General features: G+C 45.4%; 1 protein-coding gene across 11 annotated transcripts in view; it reads right to left on the bottom strand.

Moving 5' to 3' along the window:
* LOC147232334 (unconventional myosin-IXAa-like) overlaps positions 1-13,315 on the bottom strand; it is a 164,909-nt gene that overhangs the window by 52,880 nt on the left and 98,714 nt on the right. For all 11 annotated transcript variants that reach the window (XM_086149118.1, XM_086149116.1, XM_086149113.1 and 8 more), the window contains one exon: positions 6,961-7,050. In XM_086149118.1, the coding sequence (XP_086005244.1) occupies positions 6,961-7,050 (90 nt within the window). The remainder of the gene's footprint in view (positions 1-6,960; positions 7,051-13,315) is intronic.

The following is a 13,315-nucleotide window of genomic DNA, read 5'->3' as shown; positions in this document are numbered from 1 at the left end:
TCTACGATATCGGGAAGGATAACCATGGAATATCAGATGGGTTGAGCGTTTATATCGTCTCCCTGTACCGCTTAGCTAACATACCCGTTAGCCGTAAGCTAACTCCAGACTTATTCGGGCTAAAATGTTGATGTTCCACTTCGAGGCCTGAAACTTTCAGGACCTTGCCGGAACGGGACGAGCCCCGTCAAACAAAACCAGACCGTCCAGACCGTACGCGCCCGGCCAAAATAAAAAACTGATAAATAAATAAAGCGCGCGATGCCGCTTCTTCACTTTTGCATTATTGATTGTCACGATATTTTTAGCCACCGGTTTTGCGGTGCCGCCGCCCCCCCCGCCGGGTTACGTAAGACCACGTTGAATAATTCAGAGGTAATCATGACAGCATGGTTTTTCAAGAGCAGCCTGCACTGGCAGACGTGACGGTAAACATTCAGCCCCCGCTTGTTTGCCGCGTAATGTAATTATTATTCACCGCAATGGCATCATGTAGGACAGCGGGGGGAAGGGAAGGGGAAGGGGGTTCTTCTGCACTGGATCTTCTGGTGTCTTTAACCCCCCCCTCGCCCTCAGGAGGCGACGGGCTCCGTTTCCATCCCCGTCTTTCTTGGCTGAAAAAACGCAGGAGGTGTCAAACTCCGGCATGAGCTCGAGACGCTCCCGTGCATACCGCCCAGATCAGGGGTGTCAGACTCATTTCTTACCAAGGGCCACATCGGCATAATGGTTGCCCTCTAAGGGCTACATGCAATGGGAACAAATGTAACCAAATGTAATGTAAAATAAATTTAAGTATCCCTTAATGTTATGGAATTTATGGCTCATTCAAATCCAAAATGCTACATATGCATTTGCATAGATTCAAAAAAATTGATGTGTACTAGTTGTTCTCTGACAAAGCTAGCTTTCACCGCTGCAGTGTTTTTGGATGCGGCTTTAGTGAACACGTTCTGCTGCCATTATAGTTTGGCTTTTAATTCTTGGACAATGTGTTGTTGTTCTGGAAGGCTAACTTTGGCATACTTAGCTCCGTGTTTGGTGTAAGAATATCAATGCAGATTGTACCGTAATTTCCGGACTATTGGGCGCACCTCAATATAAGCCGCTAGCCGATCGCTATCTCGGGCTTCCTCCTGCGCGCTAAAACCGTCAAAGTCGTCTTCTTCGGTGCCGGAGTCGAACGGACTCAGAATTTTCCGGTCATTTCATCGGTCCGATGTGACGAGGATAAACATTTTAGCGGCGTGAAGCTCGTTAGCGTCCCCCCACCCAAAAAAAGTCCATATATTAGCCGCATCGTTGTTTACGTGAAAAAAGTCGCGGCTTATCGTCCAGAAATTACGGTACTTGTATCTGCGTAAACAAACAGGCAGCGTTGTTGAAAACTACCGAGACGAGTGAGAAAGCAGTGAAAGTTGCTATAAAGTTGCTGAACTCGTCTTTAAATCCAAAAAGCAAAACATTAATACTACCTGCCGGCAAAATCATTGGAGAAGAAATGCTCGGCTCTGGCGTTGATAAAGAAATAGCCCGAGTTCTCTCAAATAATACCATTTTCAGACATTTTGATGACATGTCTTCGGACATTGCAAAAAAGTGTTTCGGAAAAAAAGTTGCACATCAGTGGGAAATTTGCATTGAAACTTGACAAATCTACAGATATTAGATATATTAGATTTCACACTAAGTAAATTGAGACAACGGTTTCATTCTAACTCGTTAAAAAATTTTTTCGACATATTTATTTGGTGGTGCGCCGTGTGATTTTTCTAATGTAAAATATGTGCCGTGGCTCAGAAAAGGTTGTGAAACACTGGGCTAGCCTGGGCTAGCGGACGCCACTAGGCGATGGTGGCTCAGGCAACAGAGGCAGAGAAGTTTTATTACCAGAAAACCCTGATCAAACTGTTAGCGTATCCCCAAAACAAAACTTGCTAAGTCTCAGATATAAACAAGAACAACTCTCACTACGTCTATAAACCTTCTCTTAGGTCCTCTAGACCTCATGTGTCAAACCAAGGCCTGCGGGCCGAATGTGGCCCGCGACGTTGTCTTAAAAGGTCTGATTGTCTTAAAATAAAGAAGTAAAACACGCACCATAAACTACATTTCCCACCATTCATGCCGACCATGTTACCCGTGAAGGGGTAAAAATGTTAAATTTGAAGATTTTGGCGATCTCGTAACATCAAAATAAAAAAATATTTTTTGTTGCGCCGGTAAAAGGATGACCACACACTGACAGAACGGTATTTTTGGTTTGCTGCCGGTGGTAAATTTAATGACGACTTTTTTTTTTTCTTGCATAAATACAAGACGGACTCAAATAGACATTGAATACTTTGCTTAAATGTTACCTTCAATTTGGTGACTCCCGTATCTCCGCCATTATTTTTGGATGTTCTGCTATTTCCTCTAGATCACCTTTGTCAAACTCGAGGCTCGCGGGCCAAATGTGGCCCGTCACATCATTTTCTACGGCCCGCGAGAACGTCTTAGATGGTCTGATTGTCTTGAAAAGTCAAACATGTGCATTAACCCTAAACTACATTTCCCATTTCCCTCCATGTGACCCACAAAGTGAGGGCATACCGCCATTAGATGGCAGTGTATCCACATCATCAACGAGTGGAATTGAGAACTACCCTAAATGTCCAGGAGAGACAAGTTGATGCAGATGGAAGGCTGTTTCATGAAAGATGGGAAGGACAAAACATATTTGTGCTTCAAGGAGAAAAAGCGATATGTCTTTTGTGTGATGAGGCGGCGTCGGTTGTCAAAGAGTACCGTAATTCCCGGACGATAAGCCTCGACTTTTTTCACGTAAACAACGCTGCGGCTAGTATAACGGCTAACGAGCCGCTACAACGTTCATCCTCGTCACATCGGACCGATGAAATGACCGGGAAATTCCCCGTTCAACTCCGACACCGAAGAAAACGACTTGGACGGTTTTAGCGCGCAGGAGGAAGCCCGAGATAGCGATCGGCTAGCAGGTGCGGCTTATATTCAGGTGCGCCCAATAGTCCGGAAATTACGGTACTTTTTATTTTAAAAATGTATCACGCAAAGCGTCACCAATCACTCTGATACACAGATGCACAGGTTAATTCATTGCCCGTTGACATAGGAAGACACATTATTTGCGTTGGATAAACACTGCGCTAGCCCATCCCATCACACACATCTCCAGATGTTCCTCCACCTGCTTCCTGCAGACACAGTGTCTCTGCATACATAGATCACAGTGTCATCAGCAAACATCTCTATACCGAAATGCATTGCGCGAATACAGTCTTACCGTAAGAAACTATACGAACGTTTTGTTGTTTGAGGTTTGGAGAGGCTAATATTCTGCAAGAAGCCACGAGGAATTCCGTGCCCAGAAGCCGGAAGTACCTTAGAACTAGAAAAAGAGGCCGCATTCAGCAAGACGGTACCTAAAAATAAGGGCAAAACACTGGGATGTCAGTACACATGACTCACTCATTGTGTGTATCTGACAAATATCACACACCAGCGTGGACACACTCATCACGGGAAGCCCCCTACTGGTACAACGACGCTACTACACGCGTGTGATTCGACCTCTTTTTGCCTCGCTTTTGCCTGCTAGCTTGCGCCAGATTTGAAGACGGGCCTCTATTCCGTGTTTGCGCCTGTGAATCAACTCACCTCGCGCTAGCTGGTTTAGCGCTGTTCATGCTAAGCTACGGCACTGCTAGCAGTGCTACACGAGGTGCAACATGGGTTGGCTGCGGTTCGGGCGTTGGACCGGAGCGTCCAACACGCACGTGTGATTCAACTTTTTTTCGCCTCGCGTTGCTTGCTAGCTTGCACCAAATGTGAAGCCTAACCCTAACCCCGAGCTAACACCCGTGAATCAACTCACCTGCACTAGCTGGTTTAGCGCTGTTCATGCTAAGCTACGGCACTGCTAGCAGTGCTACACGGGATGGAACTGCAGGGTTGGCTGCGGTTCAAGTGTTGGACCGGAGCGTCCAACACGACTTTTTTTTGCCTCGCGCTTATTGCTAGCTTGGACCAGATGTGCAGATGGACCTCTTCTCCATGTTTGCGCCAATGAATCAACTCACCTCGCGCTAGCTGGTTTAGCGCTGTTCGTGCTAGGCTACGGCAATGCTAGCAGTGCTACAGGGGATGCAACGCGGGTTGGCTGCGGTTCAAGTGTTGGACTGGAGCGTCCAACTAGACTTTTTTTTGCCTCGCGTTTGCCTGCTAGCTTGGACCATATGTGCAGATGGACCTCTTCTCCGTGTTTGCGCCTGTGAATCAACTCACGTCACGCTAGCCGATTTAGCGCTGTTCATGTTAGGCTAAGGCACTGCTAGCAGTGCTACACGAGGTGCAACATGGGTTGGCTGCGGTTCAAGTGTTGGACCGGAGCGTCCAACACGACTTTTTTTTGCCTCGCGTTTATTGCTAGCTTGCACCAGATGTGAAGACGGGCCTCTTCTCCGCGTTTGCGCTCGGGAATCAACTCACCTCGCGCTAGCCGGTTTAGCGCTGTTCATGCTAGGCTACGTCCCTGCCTTCAGAAGGTCACTGGTTCGATTCCCAGCTCCTGAATGTGTGCAAGTACCCTTTTCGCGAGGCACCGGAAGCCCCTCCGAAATGCCAAAAACATCATACGGATTTCATTTGGGGACGAGCTGCGCCTCGTAGGAGGTCAGGAGGAACCCTAAGGGCACAAGGCACGTCCGCCGACATGTGTGTGTGTGTGTGTGTGTGTGTGTGTGAGAGAGAGAGGGAGTGCAGGCGGGAGACAAACAGACGGACCCAGGATCTGGTTTCTGGCCTCCGTACTGTATATTCCAGTGGAGGTTGCACATTCCTGAGACAAGACCACATGACTAGAGGGATGGGGGTTGTGAGCGACTATTGTTGGACTAAACTAACCCGTAGATCCGAGGGCGAGGGGGGGAAGCAGAGGGGTAGTCGAACTGCGTGCAGCATTTCCTTCCTCAGACAAAAAAAAAGACCCCACAGCCGCGAGGAAAAATTCAACTCAAGTCAGAAGCTTCGAGATAAACGGAAACCGGCGTTTCACGTCGACGCGGCGCGTAAACATTCCCCCCCCAAAGTCTATTTGACGTTTTTTTGCGTCCGCCGCTACGAGTCCGGGAGGCCCGAGCAGACGGAGGGGGTTAAGTTGCGCTCTTACTCGCTCGACTCGACAGGAAACAGGAAGTCGCAGAGGAAGAAAACCTTATCAAAGGAGCTTTGGAAAAGAAGCCGGGGGTCCGGGAGGGGCGGGGGGGGGCACAACAAACTCCCCATGAACACACACACACACACACACACACACACACACACACACACACACACACACACACATACAGAGAGCCTCCAACACGACAAAAAAGTTTGGCTATGCGCCGCTTTGTGCAGCCTGCATCGTGATTCGCTGACATGAAAGTCCGCAACACGATACGAATCGGTGTCTTTTAATTTTATTTATTAAAAACTTTAATCATTTAGATTCGTCGCTCTGATTTGATTTATTTTAAGATAACCGAAATTATGTCCTGTTGTCTTAATGATGTCATCAAACACGCTTGAACCGCAGGCTACTCCGCTCTGCTATATAATTCAATGTCTTTCACTTTAATTTAATAAAAACTTGAATAATTTAGATTTGTCATTATGATTTGAAATCATCAAAATCATACAATATATATATTATATATTCTGAAATGTGTCATTTTAACAACTGCTCTGCATTATGAATAAAAAAAAAATCATGATTTTTAATTATCATTTAGCAGGCGCAGTGAAATTTTGCGAGGAAAATTTGTGATTTCCTTTTCACTTTCATTTAATGAAAAGAATTTAAAAAATTTGATTTGTTGCTCTTATTTGATACATTATAAAACTATCAAAATTATAGAATATATATTATATAGTCTGAAAGGTGTCATTGTAACAACCGCTCTGCATTATGAATAAAAGAAAAAAAAAATCAAGTTTTTTAATTATCATTTTGCAGGCACAATTAAATTTTGCAATTAAAATTTGTGATTTCCTTTTCACTTTCATTTAATGAAAAGAATTAAAAAAATTTGATTTGTTGCTCTTATTTGATACATTATAAAACTATCAAAATTATAGAATATATATTATATAGTCTGAAAGGTGTCATTGTAACAACCGCTCTGCATTATGAATAAAAGAAAAAAAAAATCAAGTTTTTTAATTATCATTTTGCAGGCACAATTAAATTTTGCAATTAAAATTTGTGATTTCCTTTTCACTTTCATTTAATGAAAATAATTTAAAAAATTATATTTGTCGTTCTTATTTGATACATTATAAAACCATCAAAATTATAGAATATATATATCATATATTCTGAAATGTGTCATTTTAACAACCGCTCTGCATTATGAATAAAAAAAAAAAATCAAGATTTTTAACTATCATTTAGCAGGCACAATTAAATTTTGCAATTAAAATTTGTGATTTCCTTTTCACTTTCAATTAATGAAAATAATTCAAAAATTTTGATATGTCGTTCTGATTTGATACATTATAAACCAGTCAAAATAATAAGATATTCTCGTAAAGATGTCAATGTAATAAACGCACTTGAATCTAAGGCTCTGCAATGATTCGGTGTCTTAGTATACAACCAAACTTAACTTTAAAATGCAAAATTAAGGTTTGTTGCGAAGAAACAACAACACCAGTTGATTAGATTTGCTATATTATAAAATTACGTATTCTTGAAGGGGTTTTTATTGCCCTCTGCTCTGCAATATGAAGCCGATGCCATATTTTTTACAACTTTAAATCCATAATTTAGGGTTTATCGCTAAGAAATAACTCCCCCAGTCGACCAGATCGGAAAAAATATTTAAAAATTATACACAAATTCTTAACAGTGGTCATCGTGACTAAATGATCGCATAAAGATGTCAGGATCAGAATCCTTGCCTCGGAGAGTTTGTAGGGAACGATGAGCTTCTCTCCCACCGTCACCGTCTTCCTGGTGGTCAGCGCCTCCAGAAGCATCTCCTCTTTCACCTGCCAGAGACAGAAAAAACACCAAATCTGGATCACGGAGCTTCACGTAACAGCATCATCAGCGTAAAAGTGAAGCCTGGCATTGGACACATTGTGGTGAATATCACGCCTACAGGACATTCTTTTCTACGTTGCTCCAACAGAGCTTCTCATCTGCTGAAGCTCAAACTCCTGGCCGTGAATTAACCATCCCCTTCGGCTGTGGAGTCACAGCACTACATGATGTTGCTCTGTTGCTGATGATCCGGGTCTGCCCTTGACTTGTAGTTTCCATTGCAGGGCTTTTTGTCCTCGCTACTCGGCTGTGGAGTCACAGCACTATGCGATGTTGCTTTGTTGCTGATGATCCTGGTCTGCCCTTGACTTGTAGTTTCCATTGCCGGGCTTTTTGTCCTCGCTACTCGGCTGTGGAGTCACAGCACTATGCGATGTTGCTTTGTTGCTGATGATCCTGGTCTGCCCTTGACTTGTAGTTTCCATTGCCGGGCTTTTTGTCCTCGCTACTCGGCTGTGGAGTCACAGCACTATGCGATGTTGCTTTGTTGCTGATGATCCTGGTCTGCCCTTGACTTGTAGTTTCCATTGCCGGGCTACTTGTCCTCGCTACTCGGCTGTGGAGTCACAGCACTATGCGATGTTGCTTTGTTGCTCTGTTGCTGATGATCTGGGTCTATCCTTGACTTGTAGTGTCCATTGCCGGGCTACTTGTCCTAACCACTAGGCTGTGGAGTCACAGCACCACACGATGTTGCTTTATTGCTCTGTTGCTGATGATCCTGGTCTACCCTTGACTTGTAGTTTCCATTGCCGGGCTACTTGTCCTTGCTACTTGGCTGTGGAGTCACAGCACTATGCGATGTTGCTTTGTTGCTCTGTTGCTGATGATCCTGGTCTGCCCTTGACTTGTAGTTTCCATTGCAGGGCTTTTTGTCCTCGCTACTCGGCTGTGGAGTCACAGCACTACTTGATGTTGCTCTGTTGCTGACCATCTGGGTCTGCCCTTGACTTGTAGCTTCCATTGTAGGGCTATTTGTCCTTGCCGCTTGAGTCGTCTTCTCTTGTTCCCTCGGAGGCCTGGGTTACAGCTACTTTTTTCTTGCAGTGCCTCATTTACGGTCTTGTTTGATTTGGCAGCTCCGTCTCAGGCAGGTTGTTGTGAAATGCAGCGCAGCTCTGATCGCCCCTCTTGACAAGGCTCAAACGTCCAGAACGGTAGTTGACTTGAACATTGCCGATCTTCATCTCGGCTTCACCTTGGGCTTCCAAACATTCCTGAGTTTGGAAAAAGGCCTTTCAGGCTTGGGACAATTGTCCTCTGATGTCTTTACCGGTACCCTTGTCTTTGCTCATGGTGCTACTCGGGTACACTAAGTTGTTGTTGACCGTGATTTACACGGGCACTACCCAGGCCCTCAGAAGATGGTTGCTCCGACCAAGTGTCCATCAAAGCTGTGAAAGAATCTACATTATTCCATGTCGCGACTGACTGGACGATGAGGAGGGCAGAGGGCGTACAGTGGACCCACCAATGAGGAGACGTTGATTTTGGAGATGATTTGGCCCCCGGCGTCCCCAAAGACCATTGTGACCTACAGGAGAAGGTCAGACTAGAGGGGCATACCATATGGACTCAAGCCTTCTTATGGACTTCTCGCTTTGCAATGAGAGCAACATCAAAGAGGAGCTTGCTAGCCTAGCATTAGCACTTCATGGGATTTAAAGAATTAAAAAAAAAAGTTCTTTGGACACCAGACTCGCTGACCCGAAACCAAACCTTCTAAACTTGTATTATGGTATTAAGAGCCGTGATCAGAGACAAGCCTCCATGTTACCATGGCAACTAATATGTGGAAATGTAGCGGCTAAAGACCAATCACCAGGTTGCAGAATAGGCTTTGCTCTTAGCCAGCGGATTACCAGCTAGTGTGAAATGAAGTCTGATTATACCCCGACCTGTCATCTCAAACACACACACACACACACACACACACACACACACACACACACACACACACACACACACACACACACCCCTCCTCCTCCTCCCTTTATGTCAAAGCCTCCACAAAGGAGGCGACTGACAAATATAGATCTTAATGGTATTAAATTTATTAACCCCCATGCTTTGTAAATGCAAGGAAACACACACTGGGGGTGACACACACACACACACACACACACACATGCAGATGTCAACCCATAACAAAGGAGGTGACAGTCAAATCTTGAGCCACCACGATGGTAAATATCTTAACCCTGTTGCCTTTCATATGTGCAGACATTAATAATGACATAAGCAGGGACAGGCTCACACACACACACACACACACACACACGCGAAAAACCAACATGTGATCTCAGCAGCAGCTGTTGGGCCCACTCCTGTAATCCCAGTAGATGGAGATGTGTGGGGCGACATCTGCCTCTCCCAGGGTGGCCCCAGTCAGCAGAGGCTGGCCGGAGGTCAGAGCGAGCGGCGCCGGCAGCGGCGAATGGCGGCGGTGGCGGATGGCGGCGGTAGCCTCAGAGCCGTCATCCTCAGGGTTAAAGCGAGCTCCGGGTCAGGCGAAGACACCCGGGAGTCGTCGTTGCGTCGCACACCTTTTGTATTCATGTGTTATTTTACGTATTTATTATAATGGTTGTTTTTTTTTTAAAAAAAAGAAGCAATATCATATCTGGCCACTAGGGGGCGCTCAATGTAAACAAAAAATAATAATAATAATAAAGACTTGCAAAATAACAACTTGAAATCTGGTGATGTGTTTACTTCCTTTAAAAAATGCATGCAAGGAGTCTTTCTTCTAAATGTTTTTTAAAAAAAAAGCATGCTATCAGTCAAATATCATATTTGGCCACTAGGGGGCGCTCAATGTAAACAAAATAATAATGATAATAGAGACTTGCAAAATAACAGCTTGAAATTAGGTGGTGTATTTACTTCCTTTAAAAAAGTGCATGTAAGGAGTTTTCCTTCTAAATCGGTATCTTGAAGGGTCATGTGATACAAACAGGAAGTGAGCGTTTCGATGATGTCATCGAGAATCACTCTTTTGGTAATTTCTTTGCGTGACATTCCTGGCTCGGGCCGCTCGGCCCAAATCTGGAGGATCCAGGCCGCCGGCCGCCCCGCCAGCCGCATTTCCTGCAACAACAGGAAACAGGAAGCCGTGTCTGGGCGCCACATCCCGTCCCGTATCACGCCGTCCAGTGACTTAATTTCACACCGATGTAAACGCTTCTAACGAGAGAGGAATTATCATGACGATGTATTGATCGGCAGATCGATCGGAGGATGTCGGGCTTTTCGATGTAAATCCATATATATTATGAGTCAGTTATAACGGTAACAAACATTCATTCGTTCACTTTTTACACCACTTATCCTGCACTTGTGGCAGCAGGAGCCAATCCCAGCTGTGATTGGGCGAAAGGTGGGGTTCACCCTCGACCAATCACAGGGCCGCATACAGAGACAAGAAACCATTCAGTCACTCGTTCGTGCATCGCGCGAATGCCAATGCCCTTGGCCTGCAATGGAGTCACTCTGCCTTAGCAGAAGCATACAAGTACCTGCGCCAAACCGTTAGCATAAGGATCCATACCAAGACGGATACTAGAACCTCCAAAGAACCAGGAAAGAGCCGCCATCGGAACCGGCCCTGGTAACATCCACCTGAGCCTCAGTCCACGTGATCCAACAGGTTTCACTCCGAATCCAGGTAATCCCCAAAAGTTGCTCCTTCGTCCCCAATGAACGACACTATCATTAGCATAGCAACCCCTTTAGACCTAGTTTCTGCCAGTCAACTCCTATATTTACATAATGAGCCACCATAATCTGGACCCGTCCACAACCCTGGGGGTTATATTGGAGGAAATTGAGAAATTGGACGGCTCTGGGGACGAAGGTTGACCTTCTGCTCTGGGTTTTGCAGTCCGGACCAGAGGGGAGGCACTCCACGGCCGGGTGAAAGATGTGGGACGATCTGCAGGGATCTTTTTGGCTGTTTTTAGTATTTGAGTGTTACGTAAGCTGCGGAGGTGTCAGGGATTGGCCAGTTATTTTGGAGCAGACCAAGGTGGTGCACTCCAGGTGATACCTGTCATATTGTGCGATGGAATGGAACCAGCAGGGGAAGGAGAAGGTCATTACGTTCTCAATGGAGACGTTAGATGTGGAGAAGCCTCTTGGCTGAGGGCTGAAACGTCTTCAAGTGAAGAAATTCAAGTCCAGTTGCCAAGAAAAGAAGATGTGATGTGAAGATGTGAAGTTGGAGGAGTTCAAGTACTTAGGGTCAACAGTCCAAAGCGTAGGAGAGTGTGGAAAAGAGGTAAAGAAATGGGTTCAAGCAGGTTGGAATGGGTGAAGAAAAGTGCCTGTCTCACAGCAAGCATACATGTCCTGCACCAGTCTCACATACTTCTACTCCAGACTTCCTCATACAATACCAATTCCTTTCTAGAGCATACCTCCACCTCTCTAGATTTTCCTCAACCTGGTTCCTGGTGTTAATCAGCCACATGGAAAGGAAAGTGGACAAGACAGAGATGAGACTAGCCATGCTGTACGGTTTGGAGACAGCAGCATTGAAGAAAAGATGAGGCAGAGCTGGAAGGTCACGGGGATGAAGATGTTGAAGTTCTCTTTGGGAGTGACCAGGATGGATAGGATCAGGAATGAGTCTATCAGAGGGACGGCACATGTTAGGTGTTTTGGAGAGAAGGTCAGAGAAGCCAGACTGAGATGATTGGGTCATGTAGAGACCCAAGGGAGGGAGAGTGAATATATTGGTAAACGGATGCTGGAAATTGGAGCTGTCAGGCAGGAGGTCTAGATCAGCAGTGTCAAAACTAATTTCCATCGAGGGCCACGTCAGCATAATGGCTGCCCTCAAAGGGCCACATGGAACAGCAACAGTACAAATGTAACCAAATGTATTGTCAACTAAATGTAACGACTCCTTAATGTTAAACAACTTTGAATTTATTACTCATTCAAATCCAAAATATTGCATATGCACTTCCATCTGTCTTGAAACAGCCTTGCATCGGAATCATCTTTTCTCTTCCTGGACATTTAGCTGCGATCTAATGGCGGGATGACATCACTTCACGGGTCACATGATCGGTATGAATTGTGGGAAATGTAGTTTATTTGACTTATTTATTTCAGACAATCAGACCTTTTAAGATGTTCTTGCGGACCACAGAAGATGATGTGACGGGCCACATTTGGCCCGCAGGCCTTGAGTCTGACACAGGAGGTCTAGAGGAAGACCAAAGAGAAGGTTTATGGACGTAGTGAGAGAAGATATGACGGTAGTTGGTGTGAGAGAGGAGGATACGGAGAATAGGGTTAGATGGAGAAGGCTGATCTGCTGTGGCGACACCTGAAGGGAAAAGCAAGAAGAAGAAGAAGAAGAAGAAGAAGAAGAAGAAGAAGAAGAAGAAGAAGAAGAAGAAGAAGAAGAAGAAGAAGAAGAAGAAGAAGAAGAAGAAGAAGAAGAAGAAGAAGAAGAAGAAGAAGAAGAAGAAGAAGAAGACCTTATTGATCCCCACAGGGGAAATTCATTTGTCACAGCAGGGCGGCAATAATAACAATAAATATGAGTATAAATATAACTAAAAGGGTCAATTTAAAAGTCAAAGACATTAAAAGACCAGAGTTCTCCCCCAAACAGTGATAATCCCCCAAGTATCTCAGTGGAGCTCAGCACTCCCTGCTCTCTTGTATGGGTCACGGACCCGGATCTCATGCAAGCACTTCGAGCCACTCGAGGCTCATCATCGTAGACGCCTTTCGGAAAGTATCGGCGTACGAGGAGGCGGACATCCCCTCTTTCCCCGCCGCCATGGACATGGACATGTCATCCCGAGGAAAACGTGTCCTAGGAGGCTAGAAGCTACAGGGACAACACAGAACATACATGGACCTCAAAGTTTGGGACGACGTGGCTCAAAACAGGATTCCCCATCCATGAGGGTGCTGGACTACGTGATGACGACCTCAACGAAGCTTTGAAAAACAAGGGTCTCCCCACATTCAGGATTGGACTCTTCCAACATCTGAATACCCACAAGGACAAAGAACAAGGATGGTCACGCTCAACCGGGAGTGACCACAGGCGATGACGCCTTCTGCCGTTCACCCATCTGAGCAGTTCAGGGTCTCCGAAGAGCCTCCTTGTCTTCTGGCTTTGGGAATCCAACCTTCTCGGCAGGGATACATGTCATCACTATTTACAAACAAATCTTTGCGAGA

This window comes from Fistularia commersonii, chromosome 7 (assembly GCF_037954325.1).
Source record: "Fistularia commersonii isolate RoL2024-O1a breed Wild chromosome 7, RoL_Fcom_v1.0, whole genome shotgun sequence".
In the NCBI taxonomy this organism is placed as follows: Eukaryota; Metazoa; Chordata; class Actinopteri; order Syngnathiformes; family Fistulariidae; genus Fistularia; species Fistularia commersonii.
This window is presented reverse-complemented; position numbering and strand designations above follow the sequence as displayed.